Source organism: Molothrus aeneus, chromosome 11 (genome assembly GCF_037042795.1).
Source record: "Molothrus aeneus isolate 106 chromosome 11, BPBGC_Maene_1.0, whole genome shotgun sequence".
NCBI lineage: Eukaryota > Metazoa > Chordata > Aves > Passeriformes > Icteridae > Molothrus > Molothrus aeneus.
The window spans coordinates 20,594,661-20,614,552 of NC_089656.1; the positions used below are offsets into that span (position 1 = coordinate 20,594,661).

The 19,892-nt window shown below is 57.8% G+C and overlaps 4 protein-coding genes across 4 annotated transcripts in view; 2 read left to right on the plus strand and 2 right to left on the minus strand.

Moving 5' to 3' along the window:
* Positions 1-10,827, plus strand: part of NFAT5 (nuclear factor of activated T cells 5) — a 54,325-nt gene extending 43,498 nt beyond the window's left edge. Inside the window, exons 12-14 of the mRNA XM_066557709.1 lie at positions 183-2,616; positions 3,294-3,543; positions 4,367-10,827. Of these exons, the coding sequence (XP_066413806.1) occupies positions 183-2,616; positions 3,294-3,532 (2,673 nt within the window). The 3' untranslated portion in view covers positions 3,533-3,543; positions 4,367-10,827. The remainder of the gene's footprint in view (positions 1-182; positions 2,617-3,293; positions 3,544-4,366) is intronic.
* A 682-nt stretch (positions 10,828-11,509) lies between these two features.
* NOB1 (NIN1 (RPN12) binding protein 1 homolog) lies at positions 11,510-14,255 on the minus strand. The gene is made up of 9 exons (XM_066557710.1): positions 14,147-14,255; positions 13,921-14,053; positions 13,680-13,813; positions 13,519-13,590; positions 13,277-13,408; positions 12,964-13,179; positions 12,708-12,805; positions 12,482-12,626; positions 11,510-12,029 (listed from the first exon to the last, which is right to left on the minus strand). The coding sequence occupies exons 1-9, from the start codon at positions 14,222-14,224 to the stop codon at positions 11,760-11,762; spliced, it is 1,278 nt and encodes a 425-aa protein (XP_066413807.1). The 5' UTR covers positions 14,225-14,255; the 3' UTR covers positions 11,510-11,759.
* A 127-nt stretch (positions 14,256-14,382) lies between these two features.
* The window catches only part of WWP2 (WW domain containing E3 ubiquitin protein ligase 2), a 31,038-nt gene continuing 25,528 nt past the window's right edge, over positions 14,383-19,892 (plus strand). Inside the window, exons 1-4 of the mRNA XM_066557450.1 lie at positions 14,383-14,435; positions 16,350-16,433; positions 16,962-17,109; positions 17,380-17,498. Of these exons, the coding sequence (XP_066413547.1) occupies positions 16,364-16,433; positions 16,962-17,109; positions 17,380-17,498 (337 nt within the window). The 5' untranslated portion in view covers positions 14,383-14,435; positions 16,350-16,363. The remainder of the gene's footprint in view (positions 14,436-16,349; positions 16,434-16,961; positions 17,110-17,379; positions 17,499-19,892) is intronic.
* Positions 14,385-15,946, minus strand: LOC136561079 (serine/arginine repetitive matrix protein 1-like). The gene is made up of 2 exons (XM_066557202.1): positions 15,905-15,946; positions 14,385-14,897 (listed from the first exon to the last, which is right to left on the minus strand). Exons 1-2 carry the CDS (start codon positions 15,944-15,946, stop codon positions 14,385-14,387), a joined length of 555 nt encoding a protein of 184 aa, XP_066413299.1.

Genomic DNA, 19,892 nt, shown 5'->3' on the forward strand with positions numbered 1-19,892 from the left:
GCCATGATTCCATCCTTGAAGTAGCATTTCCACTGCTGATCATTTGTTTGCTGGTTTGGGTGTGTCTGGGTTTCACATCTCACATCTCCCTCTGATCTTCCCTGGACATGGGGGATTTTTGGAAATTGTATCTGCATAACCCCAGTAAGTTTATAAATTACCAAATGTCTTGCTCTTTTCAGGCTTCGAATGTGGTTGGACCAACTCAGCCAACATTGGAAAACAGCATGTCTGGCATATCAACTTCTGCTTCCCATTTACCTTCTGAAAGTGAAAACCAGCAGCAGATCCAGCCCGAGGTGTACAACGCAGAGACCCTGAGCACGATCCAAACGCAGGACATTTCCCAGCCCGGCAGCTTCTCGGCAGTGTCCACGCCGGGCCCGCTGCAGAACAGCGATGCCCTGCTGCAGCAGGCTGCCCAGTTCCAGAGCAGGGACTCGCAGCCCAGGGAGGTGCTGCAGTCGGATGGCACGGTGGTGGCTCTGTCCCAGCTGGCCGATGCCTCGCAGCAGCAGCAGCCGACGCTCTCGGAGCCGGCCCAGGCCCTGCAGCAGCAGATCTCCTCGAGCATCTTCTCATCGGCCAGCGGCGTGAGTCAGCTCCAGAACACCATCCAGCAGCTCCAGGCCGGGAACTTCCCCACCAACACCGCCACGGGCAGCAGCAGGAACGTCGACTTGGTGCAGCAGGTTCTGGAAGCTCAGCAGCAGTTATCTTCCGTTCTGTTTTCGGGCTCAGACAGCAGCGAGGATGTCCAGGATCAGCTGAACGCAGATATCTTTCAGCAGGTCAGCCAGATACAGAGCAGCGTGAACCCCGGGATGTTTTCCTCCTCAGACACAGCTGTCCATTCCAGAGCAGAGAACCTTTTGCCTGGCCGAGCTGAGAGCGTGCACTCCCAGCCCGAGGGTGCCCTGTCCAGCCAGCAGCAGCAGCAGCAGCAGCAGCAGCAGGCCATGGAGACCTCGGCGGCCATGGTGATGGGCATGCAGCAGAACATGTGCCAGGCGGCCACGCAGATGCAGCCGGATCTGTTCTCCTCCAGCACGGCGGGGAACGGAGCCCTGCAGCAGTCCCCGGTGTACCAGCAGGCGTCCCACATGATGGGTGGCCTGTCCAGCAGCGAGGACATGCAGATGCAGTGCGAGCTGTTCTCCTCGTCCCCGGGCGTGTCCGGGGGCGAGGCGGCCGCCCCCGCGCAGCAGCCGGTGTCCAGCAGTGGTGCTGCCATGTTCCAGCCCAGCAGCTCTGCAGAGGGGGAGGAGGCCTCGGGCCAGAGCAAACAGATGCAGAGCTCCGTGTTTCAGACCATGGTTCAGATGCAGCACAGTGGGGAAAGTCAGTCCCAGGTTAATCTTTTCTCATCTACCAAGACCATGATGAGTGTCCAGGCCAGCGGGACTCAGCAGCAGGGCGGGGCTCTGTTCCAGCAAGGTGGAGAAATGATGTCGATTCAGTCGGGAAGCTTCATCCAACAGTCTCCACACTCACAAGCTCAGCTTTTCCACTCTCAGAACCCTATTGGTGACACTCAGAATATATCCCAGGAAACGCAAGGATCCCTTTTTCATAGCTCAAATTCCATTGTCCACAACCAGACCAACACTAATTCCTCTGACCAACTGCAGCCCCCGATGTTCCACTCACAGAATGCCATGGGTGTCTTGCAGAGCTCCTCGGTGCCTCAAGACCAGCAGTCTGCCAACATGTTCCTTTCCCAGAGTTCCATGAGCAACCCTGCCACTCAGGAAGAGCAGATGTCATTCTTTACAAGCCCAAATCCCATTTCTCCTCTTCAGACAGCAACAAACACTGAACAACAGACTTCTTTCCAGCAGCAGACACAGATCTCTCATATCCAGAGCTCCATGCTTCCCCAGGAGCAGCCCCAGACTCAGCCAGCTCAGCAGGGTTTGTTTCAGTCCCAAGTGTCGTTGGGCTCCATCCAGTCCAGCTCCATCCCTCAGAACCAACAAGGAGCCATCTTCCAGCCTCAGCATTCGATTGTTGCTATCCAGAGCAGCCCTCCATCTCAGGAGCAGCAGCAGCAGCAGCAGCAGAACATGATGTTCAGCAATCAAAATGCAATGAGTACAATGGCCCCCCAAAAGCAGAACATGATTTTCAATCCAAACCAAAACCCAGTCACCAATCAGGAGCAACAAGGCCAGTCCATTTTTCATCCACAGTCCAACATGGCCTCGATGAATCAGGAACAGCAGCCCATGCAATTCCAGAATCAGACCACAGTGTCTTCTCTCCAGAATCCTGGCTCCAACCAGGCTGAAGCACAGCAGCCAACCATCTTCCATAACTCGCCCCAGATTCAGCTGGTCCAAGGGTCCCCAAGTTCTCAAGAGCAACAAGTCACCCTGTTCATCTCCTCAGCTTCCATGTCTGCCCTGCAGAACAGCATGAGCCAGCCGGAGCTGCAGCAGTCCCCCATGTACTCCTCCCAGAACAGCATGGCAGGAATGCCAGGAACTGCTTCTCCTCCCCAGCAGCAGGCTCCTCTGTTCCACAACACGGCGGGAGGTGCCATCAACCAGCTGCAGAATTCCCCTGCCTCGTCCCAGCAGACCTCGGGAATATTCCTGTTCGGCATCCAGAACAGTAAGTGACAGTGCCCCGTGCTGAGCTTGCCATGGGGAGAGCTGCCATAGAAACAGGGAATGCTTTGGGTGGGAAGGGACCTCAAAGCCCATCCCATCCCACCCCTGCCATGGCAGGGACACCTCCCACTGTCCCAGGCTGCTCCAAGCCCCAGGGTCCAGCCTGGCCTTGGGCACTGCCAGGGATCCAGGGGCAGCCACAGCTGCTCTGGGCACCTGTGCCAGGGCCTGCCCACCTCACAGGGAAGAATCTCTCACTAATATCTAATCTAGGGAACGATTGTGCTCTCCTAAGAGAGATTTCTCTTGCTACTTTTGGTTTCCGCAATATTGTTGCCTCTCTTCACATTGCTGAAGGAAAACAAGGATTTTAGAAGCTGTTTAGAGCCCAGAGAAGTGTCTGTTAAAGTGTACTTAGCTGTACAAACCTGCGCTCTTCCTTGTCTCCTCTCTGGACCCAGGCTCCATGACCGGTTCTGTGGGATGCAGAGCTTTTCTCTGTGTGCAGAGGTCTGTGGGTGCCTGTGAGCCCCAGCAGTGAGAGGTGCGGGAGTTGCTTACACCAGGTTGTAGCAGCTCTGCAGGGTGGGTGCACAGCTGGTGGTGGTGGGGGGCCGTGGCTTTGCAGTGGGAGCTCCTGGCCCGTGCCAGGGCACTGACGTGTCGCTGTGTCCCCAGACTGTGGGCAGCTGCTGCCCCCCGGGCCAGCGGCGCTGCCGGAGGAGCTGATGGCCATGGGGCAGCCCGGGCAGGCGCAGGGCGAGGCGCAGCCCCCCGTGCCCACCCTCCTGTCCCAGCCGCTGCCCGAGACCCCCCCGCTGCCCCCCGCCATGGCCACCAACCAGAACATGGAGAAGATCGACGATCTGCTCGTGTCCTTGCAGAACCAGGGCAACAACATGGCTGGCTCCTTTTAACGAGGCAAGCGGTGAGTTTGGGTCTCTGGGTTCTCTGCTGCCAAGCAGGGGCTTTGTTGGGTGCATTTACACCTTGCAGTGTGTGACCGTGCTTTAAGAGGTCAGCTAAAGCACCAGTGAGGCTGAATTAGGACTGTAATACCAGATTGAAGTTATTAAAACCAGTCAGAGGTCAGAAGTTGTATGAAACACTTGAGACTGTGTCTTGTTAATTTTTCCTACGTTTTGTCATCTGCTGTGAGAGTCGGGTACTTTGTTAGGGAGGAGAGTGGATCACTGGCAGCTTGGCAGGTCAGAACCTTATGAAACATGACTGTGGTTAAAAAACTTGAGACTTACTGAGTAAATGACACCTCAAGTTTGAACTGTTTTTGAACTGTTCTGAACTCTTCCCGGGGGTTACAATAACATAATGTGAAAACAAGTTTTGGTGGAATGTGGCAGCTCTTGAGTGTGCCACATGCTGAGGCTGTGTTAGAAACAGCATCAGCTGTTGCTAGGAGACATTCTGCTTTTAGAAGGTGCCTTTTTCAGAGGGGGGAAGAGCCTTTGACTACAAATGAGCACCAAGAGCCAGGAGGACTCTGGAGTCCAGTGTTGATTGTGGTAACTTGGGGTGGTCTTGTCCCACATCCCCCCTGAGTTTTCACTGAAGTGATGCACATCATTCCCTAATCTAAAGGGGTTTGTATGTGGAGTTTGGAATCTCTCCAGAGCTTCTCTTGCTCCTCGCCCCCAGTTCAGAGGAACACCCTGAGGATGAAGTCACTGCACAGAAGGAGGAGGGGACTGTGGTTAGTTATGCCTGACTTCTCTGCTTGTTTTCTCACGCAGAAATTCCGTGGAGGAAAAAAAGCGACGATTTCCCAGATCCTCTCAGACCTTCCAACTCTGGATTAGGCTGCGTGGAACCAATTGCTTCTGTGGAAAAGTGGCCTCTTTAAGAGCACACGTGTGGCCAGTGGCAGACCTGAGGCCATGACCATGGAGTTTGGGCTCCACAGTGCCAATAATGCTGAGGAGTTATGCTTTGTGTTACTGGGGCTTGGGGTTGGGCTGTTACCAGGTTCATGAACCTCATTACAGTGGGGGCTCTTGGAATTTAAAGCATATCTGGTCAGTTATTATTGTTGTTGGAAGGTAATCCATGTTACCACGTTTACTTTTTCCCTGCTATTCCTCCTTCCCATCCCTTTTTTCCCTCGGGAGGCTCGTGCAGCAGGAACAGCAGCTGCCTGTGCCCCGAGCCGTGACTCAGCTGTCTGTCAGTGAAGGGATCTCTCCATTGACACCGAGTGGGAGAGCCAGACCCACCCTGTATGAATTGAAAGTATTGATAACTGTAATAGCCAAGCAGAGAATTGCTGCTGTAAATAACCAGTTCCCATCTGAGAATGGGATTAACGGTTTTCCACATCTGTGGAAGCTGGAGTTACGTGGAGCTGTACATAGAGCAAGGGTTTGGTGGCTCTACAAAATGAAGAAATGAAGGGGAACTTCCAGCTGATCTTAAAATCTTCTCTAAAACACCTTAAGCTTGAAAAGAACATTCTGTGTGGCTGAGGGACTCCTCTGTGTCTCTCGTTCTGACTGATGGGTTGGAGCTCTGTGAAGCCTCATGAGCTGTTCCCAAACTTGCCTTCTCCCTTTTATTCTTTCCATGGTTTTCTTTCTCTCCCTGAGTTTTGTATTTTGTTTTTTAAAAAAAAAGACATAAATATCCTACTGGCTTTAAAGCTAAAGAAACAGCTTTTAGGCATCCTTGGCAGTAAATTGCTTAGTCAGTAGAAGCTTTGACAAATAATCAAGGAGTAAGGAGAGAGGAAGCAATTTCTCCACCACCTTCTAATTGCAGGAATCCCCCTTAACCCGCCACTTCCAGCTGTGACTGATGGAAATCTTCAGCTTGGCTTTACTCCAAGTAGGGGGCAAATTGCATCATTTTTAAGCCTTCTTAAAAGGTCACTTCATCCCGAGCTGTTGCATCTTTGTAGCACATCGCAGTTCTGAAGTGATTTTTCCTTTTTCTACCACCGAGCCCCGAGTCTGGTTTCTAGATTGTCATGTTTAATTAAGGAATAAATCATCGACTGATGTTACCGAATGTAAAAACAACCCACTCCAGACCATGCAGGTGTATTGTGAGGCTTGTGGATTTTTTGGGTGCTTCAACTCTCCAGACAGTGTGTGATCTCTCACTACAGCCTCGTTGAGATCCGTGTTCCTCCCGCTGCCGCCGGAGCCGAGCCGCTCCCGCGGCGCCCGTTCCGCCTCGGTAGAGTGTAGCCGGTATCACGTCATTCTTCATTTTTGTTATTTGAAATAACAAAGGAACAGTCTGTAAATGGGTTTTTTTTAAGTTCCTCGAGTCTGTTTACTGTGTGTTTTCCCCTTAACTCGTGTGCGTAGTTGAGCCGTGTAGAGTTTTTGTTGGTTTTCCTGGATTTCCCCGTTTGTTGGTCTGTCACACGTTCACTTTCTCTTTCTGTCTCTCTCTTTCTCTCTCTCATTGAGAGGCATTGAATTACGTTTTCAGTAGTAAGGCTTCTTGCCGATATGAAGGGAACTTTTCAGAAAGAGACCTGCTCTGGGTCATTTAATTTTGAATACAGTTTTCAATCGTTCAAGTTTTGGATGGTTTATATCTAATGTGTGTTTCATTTTTTTGGAAAGCTATATTTTGTATTTAGGAAATGGTATAACTATTTTGCTATTTGTACTGAGTGAGTACATTGGCATAAATATAAAAATTTATATATATACATATATATAAAATATTCTTTTTGCCACACATTTTTGTGGTAAATTTGTGAGTTTGTCTGATGTTCTACCACAACGTGGCGTCTGATAACAGTGGGGTGGGGTGGGGTTTGTTATGTCTTTATTGAGTATTTAAGTACTTTTTGCAACATAAATAACGTGTTCATCTCTCGCCATTCCATCAGGCAGTGTTGGTCCAGCTGGCCACGAGAAGCTTTGCTCTGTATTTAGTGTGTCCCTCACTCACAGCCTAGCCAGGAAACCCAGAGGCATTTAGGATTATACAAAATATGAAATATTGGGGTTTCCCTCAGAATGAGCCATTCAGCTTTTCTCCACTCTCATTGCCTATTTAATATTTTATTATTAGCGCCTCTGTGTTTTAACTCCTAATTTATGATTATGCTCAAACGTTGGAAATTTTAATCAGGACAGAAAGAATTCCCTGCTGCATCATGTCCAGAGCTGCTTTAACCCCGACCCAGACTTCTTCTTTCTGTATTTTATTTCTTTTCCCCTGCTAAGACAAAACATTACCAACATCTTGTAATGGTTCACAAGACGAAAGCAGCAGCCCCCAGCAGTGCCCAGGTGCTGTCTGGGGCTGCTCAGGCTGAGAACAATGGACCCAACAACGTCCAGAGAGCCGTGGAAGTCCATAGGCACTCACTGGGAAAGGAACTGGTGGTGTTTGCAGGATGTGTGTCCCAGGATGAGCTGTTGGTGTCACCTGGGGCCGTCGGACACGGAAGGAGTGACAGGAACGATGGATTCGCTCGCGTGCTGCTTCAGTTTGCTCCTTGTTCCCAAGGGCTCTATCCATTTGTTGGTCAGTGCCAAGTCACCAGGGACCAATTCTCCATGGAACAGGATGAGTGCCCAGAAGAGAAGCTCATCCCAAGCCTGCCACAGCTCCAGGGAAGGGTATGTTTGAATTGTGGGCGTGTTTGAGGTCACTCATGAAGAGAAGAGAGAAAAAAACATACACAAAAAACCAACCAAGGGCTGTGCTATCCCAGTTTTCCCTTCTGGAAACACCTTCCTTTCCTCGTGTTAAAGTTACCTGTTCATTTTAGGTCAATGTTTAAATGTACAACACTTTGAACATGTGATTTGGTTACAAGAAGTATTTGTGTGACTGAAGAGGTCGCTCAGCGGTTGGCGCGTGCTCGGCAGCGGCTCTGAGGGCGGAGGGGTTGGACCAGCCCCAGAGGAGCTCAAGGTCAGGCTGCAGGATGTCATGGCAGGGAGCACAGCCTGAGCCACATCTGTGTCTGCCCAGGGCCCTGAACATTCAATTCTGAGCAGTTGAGGTTGGGCAGCAGAGCTCCTCTATGACCCCTGTGTTCCAGGAGCACACGCAGCGCTGGCATCGTGTCTGGGCCCTTTGGTGACAGAGAGGATCCTGGGGCACCAGGCTGTCAGTCCAGCATCCCTGGGGGTCCCAGAGCACCCATTTGTGGGCACAGGTGAGGCTTGAGGGAGATGGAGCTGCCAACCCCCCCCACATCCCCTCAGCTTTTACCCTGGGTGTGCCCAGAGCCCACCCAGACACCACGGAGCCAACACCTGGTGGAGGGTTTGAGCTGAACATCTCCTCTGGCACGGAGTCACTGGTGCTTTGTGCTCAATTAACAGTTGCTGCTTTGGTATTAATTGTCCTCCTCACTGCCTGGGCTTGCAGCAAGCCAAACGCTTCGCTCTTACTTTAGCAGAAATCTAGTTCAAGAAATAATTCCAGGCTGGCTGTTCTGAAGTGGGTGTCCCCTCCATGATCAGTGATGATGATTTCTTCTAATCACTGGCAGAGTGGCTGCTTCCATGTAGTTTTGAGATAAAACAAGGCATGAGCAGTTAAACATAACCTCGGCAGGTTTTTACTGGGCAGCTGTGTCAGTGGACATTCCTCTCACTTGCATAAGCTGAACTTTATTTTTTAAAGTTTCCATTGATATTTTGATTTAGAATCTCATTTCTGAAAGGAAAATATGTCTGAATGGATTTTTATTCCTGTTTTGTCGTGCCTCTGCTTGGCAAACTGTTGGGTTCCTTTTCCAGGGCCATTGTGGGAGAGCAGAGGGAGCACAGGCATGGATCTGAGTGAGGGGAGCAGGAGAGAGGAGAGGGAATTGCTTGGCATGCTCTGAGCTGCAGGTGGAAGGCAAGAACAGGAAATTCTGGTCACTGGTGACTGCTCGTTAGTGCAAAATGGAATTTTATGGTTTTGGGGTGTTTTGTGTTCAGGGGGCTCGGGGCAGCTCCATTCTGTAGAAGCTAAAAGCAAACAGCAGTGGGATGCTGTGTTTGTTCAGGGGCTTTGCTTTATTTTGGGCTGGTTTAGTCTTTTGTGGCAGCCTGTGAGCACTTTGTGTTCCTGCCCAGACCAGCTGTGGTGCCACAGCACCGAGGGTCAGCGTTGGGAATGGGGTAAACGTGTTAGAAACAAGGAAAAATGCAGCAGGGGGTGAACTCCTGCCAAAGGGAACTTGTGGAATTCTCTAGAGTGCAGGAGGGCGCACAGGAGGAGAGGCTTTTCCTCTCCCAGTCTGTATAGGGATGTACATATGCACTGCCTGTATATTCTAGGATTATATATATGTATATAGAGGAGTCAGATTATTATATATAAATAATAGTAGACACAGCGTTAGAATACTGTTATATTTACATTTTTATAAACATGAAATAATACTCCTTTTCCTCAGTAGGAGGTTTTTGTAGTAACTCATGAGTAGCTGTCTCCACCTCTCGGTCCTGGACGTGTGGTCCTGTTGGTGACATGGATACAGAACTTGCTCTGCTTGGGAGCCTTGCTGGGACCTGTGGCTTGCAAGCAGCTGTGGCCACTTCTGTGGTTTTGTATCTTTTAGTTCATCCTTGCAGATGTGGTTCAGGATAGAACTGAGAGCCAGGCTGAGGATGGGCTTCCTGCAGCCCTGAGCATCCCTGGCCTTCCCCTCCAGAGCCGTTTCCATCGCCAGGGTGGCAGCAGCTGCTGCAGACAGGGCTGGGTGGTGGCTGTGCTGCCCAGGACCGGGCTGGCACCAGCCCACGTGTGGGATGTTATGGTGTAGCACAAGGTCCCTGCTTCTGCTGGGTCAGGAGGGGAAACTCCTCTGACATTTCTCTTTATTCTCATGAGGGCAGAAGTCTGTAAACTGATTTTTTTTTAACTGATTCATTAGTGCAACAATCAAAATCTAGAGAACTCCTTGAAAGCCAGTGAAGCTCCCCTTGAATTCTGTCCGTGGGGAACCTGCCACAACTTGTGCTGATTTCTTTCTTGCAGGTTGTGTGAGGAATTAAACCCTAAGAATCATAGAAGCATAGAATATCCTGAGCTGGAAGGGCCCCAAAGGGATCTTCAGTCCAACCCCAGGCCTGCACAGACACCTGAATAATCCCACCCTGGGCCTCCCTGAGAGCATTGTCCAAACTCTCCTGGAGCTCTGGCAGCCTCGAGGCCATGCCCAGCACCCTCTGGGGGAAGAACCTCTCCTGATATCCAACCTAAACCTCCCCTGACACAGCTCCAGCCTTTAAATCAGGTCATACATTCAATAATGTGTATTGTGTCCAACACGACTTTCAATTCCAAATCTGTGTTCCACTGGAATTTGTCCTGAGTGGATCAGTGTTATCCTGGTACAGGCCTTCTTAAATCACCTCCACCACACTGAGAGCCAGTGTCCTCCTTTGTTCTCTTGGAGTTTGCAGAGCTGAACTCTGCCTTTTCCAGGGATCTGTCATTTTTGCTGTTACACTTCATTAAATTGCCCGGTGACATTCACTGTGTAGGGACAGGGCAGGGAACCCAGGGATTCCCTGCTCACTGACCCCTCTGTTCAGGGTCCAAGGTCCCAGCTGCCCTCTGTGACACATTCCAGCTCCAGGCCTGGGATTAGGGAGGGCTCCTGTGGTCACTGACAGGGAAATGGCCTTGGCTTTGTTTTGGCCCTGGAGCTGCCTGTGGGATAACGTGTCCAGGGGGAGGTTCCTGTTTGGAAGTGGCTCTTTGGGTCTTGCAGAACTGGGATCCCAATCCAGTACCCTTAGCAGCCTGCAGCATTCCTGGAGCTTTTTTATTCTGGATAAAAGGAGGCAACTTGAATTATTTCCACCTGAGCTGATGCTGAGTTAAGCTCCAACCCCTTCAGAGCAGAGCTCCAACCTCTGTCTCTGTCCCTGCACCTTGGCTGGGCTCTCCCCTGCCTGCCAGATGTTCTGGGTGCACCCTTGACCGCTGAGCTGCCTCTTCTGTGTCCTGCAATGTGAAAGTAGCACCAGATACTCCTTCGTGCAGTTTGTGTATATGGCTTTCGTAGGTGGGTTTTCCAAGCACTGATTCCCGGTGTTTTCAGTTTGTCTATGAGGGGATATTTTATTTGCATCTATGTTTTTAGCTCTCCTGTGATAACTTGTTGAATATTAAAAAAAAAAAAATATTTTGCTTCTATTGGGACATTTGTATACTCGCAACTATATTTCTGTAAACAGCTGCAGTCGAGAATAAACAATGAAAAGTTTTCATTTTACACTGTAAAGTCTTGTGATGGTTTTACCAAGGGCATCTCCAGAGCTGTGCCCAGGGTGCTGCAGCTGCTGCAGGAAAAGGTCCTGGGGAAGAATCACACTGACTCGGTGGTGTGGGACCCCAGGAACCCCTGGGGGAGAGGCAGAGGCTGCCCCAGGAGGTGAGGCCAGGAGTCCAAAGCTGGAAGTTACCACGTCCTCATCAGGCGGTGTGGGTGCTTCCCCAATGCCCTTTATCTGCAGCTTTGGCACACTCAAAGTGCCCTGGGGCTGGGGAGGCCCGGGAGTGTTCCCCTTTGCTGCTCCCACTCTGCAGCCTGTGACCTCCCCAGGACCAGGGGCCACAGCTGCTATCAGCTATTTCCTTACTTTGAACAATTTCAGCAGGGTTAAGGAGAAATTGCAGCAAGAGCTGGGCCCAACAGTCAACTGTGAAAGATTTCAGCAGATTTATCCACAAAGCTTTACCCCAGAGTCTCCCCCTTCAGCCCTGGGCATCACCCGGAGTCACAGTGGGACACAACTCCCTGCCCTGGGCTTTGTTCTTCTGGACCTCATTATCCCGGGGGGCAAATGATCCAAGAAATCCTCCCTCCCTCTGCCCCAGCCTCCTCCTTCCTCGAGGCTCAGGGAAAGGCTGCCCCTGGCACAGGCAGCCACAGAACTGGGACTGAGTCACAGGGCTTTGTGGTTTGGTGTTTATTGGGTGACACAGCCCCTGCCCAGGGGTGCCCAGGGAAGCCACCCCGCCCTCCCCCGTGCCAGGGCCCCCCAAACTCCGTCACCATCGCTCTGGTCACGGTGGCTCTCTGGGCACTGCGCAGTGGGGACAGGATGGCCCGGCCTGTGCCCAGGTGCCGGGAGAGGCCTCACCCCGGCAGAGTCCCCAGCACACCTGGGCAGGTGAGTCCTGCGGGCGGGGCCTGTCCTGTCCTCACCTCCTCTTGACGAACTTCTTGGTGACGGCGTTGGGGTTGAGGCGGCGGCGGCCGGCGCCCAGGGCGGCGTCGCGCAGCTGCAGGTGCGCGGCCCGGCTGTGCACGTCGTTCTCGGCGAACGGGGACGCCCCGGCCAGGTAGTCGGGGTCGAACACGTTGGTTTTCTGCCGGGCCTTGCGGGACAGGCGCTGCTGCGGGAAGCGCTGGTCCTCCACCAGGTGCGGGTTGTTGGCGTGCTTGCCGCCCTGCGGCGCTGGCAGCGGGTACTGCGGGGACAAGGGATCAGCCCCGGCTCCCAGGGACCCGGTGAGCACAGACCCCATGGAGAGCTGAGCAGGGACGCCCGGAAGCCCTGGGGTCCAAGTGTAACATCTGGACAATGTTCTCGGTTTGCCTAAATTCCCTCCAGCCTGCCAGCCACAGGCTGGGCTCCCATCCCAGGGATCCCAATGGAAGCATTTCTTCACAGAAAGGGTTGTTAAAGGTGGGAAGGAGCTGCCCAGGGAGGTGGTGGAGTCCCCATCCCGGGAGGCGTGCAAGGAATTAACTGGACATGCACTCAGTGCTCTGGGCTGGCTGACAAGGTGAGAATGGCCAGCCAGAAATGGCAGAGCAAGGGCAGGAAGAAGCCTCCAGAGGATTCTCACCAGGTTGGATTCTATGACCTTGATGGTCTTTTCCCACCTCAATGAGTCTGGGATTCTGTCCAGGTACTCACCCTGAGCCCCCGGGGGTTCAGCACCTTGGGGTTGCGGGAGAAATGCATGTGGAGACTCCCGTCCTCGCTGACACTCACTGCCACCTTCTTGAGGGTCTTGTTACCACAGTGGGGGCAGAACACCTTGGTCATGTCCGAGGTGGTCCTGCGAGGGTGGGACGGGGGTTCAGAGCTCCTGGGGCTGTGGAACGCGGGCTCAGCCCAGGCTCAGCCCCAGCCCCAGCACCTGAAGCAGCCATGGCAGCGCAGGATGTAGCTGCGGGCCCGGCGGATCAGCATCCCGTTCACAGCCAGCACGTGGAGACCCATCTGCAGCAGCACGTTCTGCAAGAGCAGGGACACAGCGGGACCCTGCAGCTGGGACCTGCAGCTGGGGCACTCAGAGCCCTACAGGCTTTGGGAGGCCTCTGGGACTGAGACCCTGCTGCTCTGACACACGGAGCTGTCCCAGAGCCTGAGCCCGGCTGCAGCCCAGCACCCACCTGCATGGCAAAGTCCGTGGTGACACAGCCGACCTGGACACCCACGGGAGCAGTGTCAAAGTGCCCCATGTCCTGCTGGGCCTCCTTCAGGTTGCTGGGAGTTATCCAGCCTTCGTCATCACTCTCCTCATCCTCCTCCTCCTCCTCCTCGCCAGCGCTGGCCCCGTCTGCAGAGCTCCGGTGCTGCTCGGGGGGCTCGGGGCTGCTGGTGATGGCCTGGGCCATGGTGGGAAGGAGATGCTCAGGGTGGCACTGAACGGCTGGCCAGAAACGGCAGAGCAAGGGCAGGGAGAAGCCTCCAGAGGATTCTCACCAGCAGCTCCCGCAGCTCCTCCTCGATGCTGGGCAGGGGTGGCCGCCAGTACAGGAAGGATCCGAACTCGTCGCTCTCTGCCGGGGCCGGGCCGGGGCTGGGCTGGTGTGGGCCCTTCCCCGCGGGCTTGTGCTGGGGGCACGGCACGGGCACCACTCAGCCCCTCGGCCGGGGCACGGCACGGGCAGCCCTCAGCCGGGGCTCCGCGGGCCGCAGCCCCCTCCCCTCCGGCCGTGCCTTACCTTGGCGGGCAGGTGGAAGCCAGCGAGGTGCAGGGGGGCCTCGGGGTGCCGCGGGGTGGAGCTGAGCCGCACCTGCGGGGGCAGCACGGGCCGTCGGCGGGGCCGCTGGCACCGGGACCCGCGTCCGGGCCGCTGGAACCGGGGCCCCGTGCCCATCCTACCTTGTCCTGCGGCTCCCAGCGGACACAGCCGGGGCCGTCGATCTCGGCCTGGAGCTGGCACGTAAGGGCGAGCACCTGCAGGTCGGCGGCTGAGAGGCTCGGGTAGTCCCCGGTCTTCTTGGAGAACTCGGTCACTGCGGGGGGAGCAGCGGCGCCGTCGGGCCGGGCCGGACCAGGCCGAGCCGGGCGGGGCCGCTCCGGCGGGGGAAGGAGCCGGTGGCGGGGCCGGCCCGGCACTCACCGAGGCGCAGCAGCTCGGGGCGCGGGCGGCGGACCCGCAGCTCGCAGGGCAGCGCGGCGAGGCGGCGGCGCGCGGGCCGGTCGCGGATCTCGGCCAGCACCTCGGGCACGGTGTACAGCGCGTCTGCGATGTCCTGCGGGCAGCGCCGTCACACCGGCCCGTAAGCCCTTGACCCCCCCCCCCCCCCCCCCGTCCCTCCGGTGTCTCCGCGGTGTTCACCCGGTACCTGCAGCGGGGCCGCGCTCAGGAACGCGCCCGCGTCGGCCACGACGTGCGGAACACGCGCCATGTCTGCGTGCCCCATGGCCCACCCCGGACGCCGTCGAAGCGCCGCGGGAAGCACACCGGGAGTTGTGGTCCGGGCGCGGGTCACGCCGGGAGTTGTAGTTCAGTCAGAGCACGCCGGGAGCGGCGCCGGGCCCCGGGAGCGCTTCCGGCCGGCGCGATCACGTGACGGGCCGGGGTCACATGACGGCGGGAGCTGGAGCCGGGGAGCGGGAGCGGAGCGGCCGCCGGTAACGGGACGGGACGGGACGGGACGGGACGGGCTCGGCTCGGCTCGGCTCGGCTCGGCTCGGCTCGGCTCGGCTCGGCTCGGCTCGGCGTCGCTTCCTGGCCCAGCCCGGGGTGCTCCCGTCCGTCCGCCGGACACGGCCTGGTGGGACGCTTCGGCCGCCGGAGCTGCTCAGCCGGTGCCGGTAGCGGCCCGGGACGGTGGGGCCGCGGGGGTGCCCTTGGCCGCCGCTTCCTGTGCGCGGTGCCCGCAGTGCCCGGGCCTGGTCTGTGCGGGGCTGCGGGGCCGGACCGGGCGGTCGCGGGGGCGGGTTCGGTGCTCGCTGCCGGGGCGGCGGCCCCGCCGGTGTTCCGGGAGGCCGGGCCGGGCTGGGCTGTCGGAAACGGGAAGCCGGGGGAGGAAGGGAGGCCTCGGTCTGGCCAAGAGGGTCCTGCCGTGTGTCACGGCCCCGCTGGGCTGAGGGCTGTGGGGTGTGCGGGCGGGAAAGCTGTGCCCGGGGAGCGGCACCGGGCACCCAGGGGTTTCTGGGGCCAGAGGCGTTTGTTGGCGTGACCGGGGCTGTCAGACGAGTGACAGAGAAATGGTATGGAGCCAGGAAAAGAGGGAACAGGGAAGGAAGAGAGTTGGGATGTGAAGGAGGAAGGATGGAAACAGCCCAGCCAGGGCTGGGCACGGGCTGGCACAGGAGGGGCACGGCCCCCGTGGAATCCGTGTGGTGTGGGGTGGGGATGTGAGGACCGGGGGTATCTGATGGCCTCAGGGGAGGCCGGGGTGACCCGTGGGCCGGGATAGTTGGGGTGGCAGCGAGTGTGTGACAGTGAGTGTGTCACAGTGAGCGTGTGACACTGAGTGAGCCCTCGGGGTGAGGGCAGCAGACTGGCCTGTGCCCGGGAGCCCTGGCTGCTGCTGGATGGAGCCAGGACGGTGCTCGGGCAGTGCCCAGCAGGCAGAGCTGGGGGCTGTGGGGGCACAGGCAGGCCCTGGGTGCCAGGCAGGTTTGCTGGGCTGGCACAGAGAGCAGAGACCCTGGCACAGGGGATTTCTCAGGGAATCTGCCGTGGGATGGAGCTCGGTACGGTGCAAGGAGGATGTGGGAGAGGGCAGGGGAGAGGCTCCTGTGCAGGGAGAGGGGCTGGAGCTGCTGCCCTGTTTTTGTGCTTCCCCTGGTTGGGAAGGGGGGGGTTGGCAGTGGCCTGGCCAGGCAGTTCTGGGCTGGGCTGTGAGCTTGGCCCCCATGCTCTGCAGCTCCTGGGAATGGTGGGAAGAGGCTGGGGCAGGCGCAGGGTGTCTTGTGCTCCTGTGGGATGTGTGACCTCATCCCTCTGCTCTGTGGTCATTGCTTTGGGCACCGGCCCGGGCCATGTGTCCTGCCACCCTCCCTGGTGTCACACTGTGTCCTTCTCATTCAGGGGGTGACACGATGGTCTTGGAGGCCTTTCCCAGCCTCAGTGATCCTGTGGGATTTGGTACCATAGTGAAACCAGGGCTGCCCTTCAGGTTTGTGGTCCCCATGCTGTGACCAGAGCTCCCTCTGCAGCTGGTGTTACTGCCATGTCTTTGCCATCTTGTTGGTGATGTGTGGTGAGCCAGTGTCCCCCGGGGCAAGGCTTTGGTGGCTGCTCTGTCCCCTAGCAGCACTGGCCTGTGGGTCAGGGGCTCAGGTGCCCAGAGGGGTGTCTGGAGGTGGCAGTGCCCAGCTCAGCCCGTGGTGCTGCTGTGCAGGGGTTGCTCTCCCAGTTGCCTTTGATGCAGGGGGTTCATCAGGAGAGGGAGCCCAGCCCGTGTGTCCCGGGGCTCGCCCAGCCCTTTCCCCGTGTCGCTGCCGTGCCGGGCACTTGCAGCAGCACCGGGCTGTGTCTGGGCTCCCTGGGTGCCCTGGCAGTGGGGCTGAGGTGTCTCCTCTCTCTGCTTGCAGCTGGGGGTGATGCCATGGCCGCTGCCAGCTCCAGCAGGGCCAGGGCCGGGCCGCCCTGCGAGAAGTCCCCGCTGTCCGTGAAAGGTGGGTGCTGCTGCCGCCGTGCTGGGATTGCCGTGCCGGGAATGTGCGTGCTCTGCCTGCGCCCCGGGCTGGCACACACAGCACTCGGGAGGAGCAGGGGCTGGGGACGGCCCTGTGTGCCCTGGGCTGGGGACGTGGCTGCGGGGCCGCGCTGGTGCTCCCGCGGCCGCGAGATGGCTCCCGGCGCCCGGAGCCGCGTCCCCTCGGAGCCGCATCCCGCGCTGCCCCTCCGCGGGCACTGCCGGCCTGGGGCTGCCCGTCCCGTCCTGCCCCGTGCCCTGGGGCAGGGAGGTGTCCCTGGGGACAGTGACAGTCCTGCCACCCTCGGAGGGGTGAAGCTGGGGACAGTCCTGGTCAGGGGTTGGTGCCAGCCATCGCTGCCACCAGGAGCGTTGCTCCCCACTGCCCCTCTCCCAGCACTCTGCTGTGAGCACCCCGAGCTGGCAGGGGTGGGCTGGGGGATGAGGGCAGGGCACAGGCAGGGGACAGGGTGTCTCACAGGCCTGACCCCGTGCCTGCCCTGCCCAGTTGTGTCTGTGAAGCCCAAGGCCCAGAGCCGCCCAGCACGTGTGAACTGCTACGTGGAGGTGGCCGGTGACGGGCTGCCCAGCGAGACCAAGAAGACGGGGAAGCAGATGGGGGTCTCGGAGCTGCTGTGGAACGAGATCCTCACCCTGTGAGTCTGTGTGACCCCTGCTGTGGAGCTGGCCCCTGCTGTGTGCCCTGCTGTGCCACAGGCTGGGGACACTCAGGTGTCAGAGCTTTGCCCCTTGCATGGGGACACTGCCAGAGACAGCCAGGCTGGGAGGGCGGTGGGAGAGTGGTGAGAGGGGGGTCTCCCACTGCCCCATGTCCTTGCCCACCTTCCTCTGCTCCTTGCCTGTGGCACTGCCTGCTCCCTGAGCACGGAGCAAGCCGTGCTGACAGCCCCTTTCCCTCTCTGCAGGAATGTCACGGCTCAGAGCCACTTGGAGCTGAAGGTTTGGATCTGCCACACGCTGAGGAACGAGCTGCTGGGTGCCGCCTCCATCAGCCTCGGCAGCCTGCTCAAGGGCGGTGGCAAACGTGAGTATGGCCTGGGGCAGGGCACAGAGCAGGGGCAGGGGACAGGGCAGGGAGCAGGGCAGGGAGCAGGGCTCGAGGCAGTGGTGGCCGTGGTGGCTGTGCTCCCTGGCAGAGAACAAGGTGCCATTGTGTGCCCCGGACCGGGCGTGCCGCAGCCGTACCTGCGTCAGCGCGGGCACCTCGGTGGGCTGGGAACACAAACCCCTCTGCTCTCCGCCACCGTTTGCGGTTGCCAGAGCGTGGCTCGTGACAGCAGCTCCCACATAAAGGCGGCCATTCAGGGCCGGGGCGGCGCTGGTGGAAAAGGCTGGCTCTGTCTCTTCCAAGGAAAGCTGGTGAGACACAGACCTGGTATTGAGCGGGAGAGGGGCCTTCTGCGCCCCGAGGGACTCAGGGCTGCTTCAGACCCTCCCCAGTGCTGGGGGCTGGGCTGAGCTGCTTCCCCTGGTGCCGCCAGCTCTGCAACCACACCAGTGTCCCCGCCATGCCACCATGGCACCGGGTGCTGTGGCAGTGAGGGACACATGGGACCTGTGCTGCTACTGCTGTCTTCTCACAAGGCCTGTGGGGACCTGGACGAGTGCCTCGGGCTGGCTCTGTTGGGGTGTAGCAGCCAGCCAGCCCCACAGCTGTGGGACCTGCCCCTGGGCAGCCTCCCCTGCAGCCGTTATTTCCCGAGGTGTGCAGGGGCCGTGCTGGGCTCCCGGAGCCGCCGCGGTTCCTGCCCTACCTGCGCCGCCACGGGGGCACAATTGGCTCTTTCATTCCCAGCCATCCCGGGAGGCTGTGTGGAAAATGAATGGAAAAGGCAACTGGCTGTTCTAACTTGTCTGTTAACATCCCCCAGAAAAAACGTGTCAGATTTTTCCTTGACACTGCAGGCTGGGAGGGAGGAAGGACTCTTAAAGCTGCAGAGCCTGCCCTGCCCTGCTTGGGAAGGTGCTGCCCCTCTGCTCCTGTCTGCCCTCCTTGTCTGGGCAGGCATCTGCTCCCTCCTCTTCTCTGCAGGCTCATGTTGAGTCTTCAGGCTTTGCTGCAGGTCTGAGAGGGCCAGAGGCTGCTGGGAGAGGTCCCATGGGGACCTGGGAGATCCTTTCCTCAGGGGCTGCTGTTGTCCTGGGAATAGGGGAGTGTGTTCCCTCTGCCTGCCAGCCTGAGGAAGGGGCTGGGTCAGGCAGAAGGCATCTGGGATTTCAAGCCATTCTGAGTCAGCACTTGAGGTGAAGGGCAGTGAAATGCATGTGCCCCTGCCACTGGAGGGGCCTGGCCCTCCTCTCCCATCCTGAGAGGTGCTCAGCCAAGAGTGAGCCCCTGCCGGGCAGCAGCCCCTCTTAGTTGGGTTTGTTATGGTTTTGGTGAGGCGTTATGAAAGGTGCTGATTTGTGAGTGTAGCTGTGGCCCTGGGTTGGTTCCTGTGGCTCTCCTCGGTGTGCAGGACAGTGTCCTCACTGCTGGTGACACCTGTGGCAGTGTGTGCCAGGATGCTGCTGTCAGCCCTCTTGCCAGGTGTGCCTCACTGCAGGGGGAAAAGTCCCAGCTCTGAGGGCTGGAGCATGGAAGAAGAGCTCAGCGATGAGGCCTGAGCTGCTGTGAGAGGCTCTGCAGTGGCAGCCTGGCTGTGGCAGGACAGCCGGGGCTCTGGCCGCGCTTCCTGCGGGGCCCCTCCGCTGGCCCGCAGCCCCTCTGGCCTTGCCGGGGATTGGTGGGGAGGTGGGTCAGGGCCGGCTCAGGCACCAGCACGGGCTGGAGCCTTCCAGGAGCCGAGCTGCTCCCAGGGCTCCCATAAAACAGCTCGTTTGCCGTGGCACGCCCCCAGCCCCTGAACAGAGGCTCCTCTTTGTTCCCGGGCTCCAGGAGCTGCTGGCCCCGGCCAGCCCCGCATCCCAGGCGGTGTGGGAGCCCCTACTGGGCCTGCTGGTTGTGCTGGTCCCGCTGTGTGCTGAGTGGCACCACGTGCCAGGGCTTTAGGGATCCCTGCTGCGGTGCTCCAGGCAGAGTGGCTGGAACTGTAGCCTCCTGGGATCCTCCAGGACACCAGCAGCAATTCCCAGCCTCTGGAAAGCTGCAGCTCCACCCATAGTGGCTGTGATGCCAAAGGAGCTGTGCTGTGCTGTGCTGCATGTCCCAGCAGCTCCGTGAGCTGGCTCTGCCATGGCCAGGATGTAATCCCACAAAACTGGTCATCCAGCCAGGAGGTCACTAGGGGGGTTGGAGAGTGCCCATCCCATGTCACCTTTTAGGGGAAAGATACAGAAACCTGAGGCCCTCCTGGTTATCCCTGGCAGATAAATGGAGTGGGACACAGTTGTCTCTAAGCTGCTGGTGATTGAGGTTGGATCAGCAGCAAAGGCAGAGCTTCTCCCAAAGGGGAGACTTTCATGGGACACTAAAGAT

What these genes read in the sequence shown, in the direction of transcription:
- NOB1 (XM_066557710.1), bottom strand. Translation starts at nt 14,224, where the DNA reads ATGGGGCACGCAGACATGGCGCGTGTTCCGCACGTCGTGGCCGACGCG. An exon ending in GCTGGGAGCCGCAGGACAAG is followed by an intron (nt 13,591 to 13,679) that starts GTAGGATGGGCA and finishes CTGCCCCCGCAG; the next exon opens with GTGCGGCTCAGCTCCACCCC. An exon ending in AGGAGCTGCGGGAGCTGCTG is followed by an intron (nt 13,180 to 13,276) that starts GTGAGAATCCTC and finishes ACCATGGCCCAG; the next exon opens with GCCATCACCAGCAGCCCCGA.
- LOC136561079 (XM_066557202.1), bottom strand. Translation starts at nt 15,946, where the DNA reads ATGGGGACCACAAACCTGAAGGGCAGCCCTGGTTTCACTATG. An exon ending in GCAGCCCTGGTTTCACTATG is followed by an intron (nt 14,898 to 15,904) that starts GTACCAAATCCC and finishes CACACCCCACAG; the next exon opens with CCCTCAGCCCAGCGGGGCCG.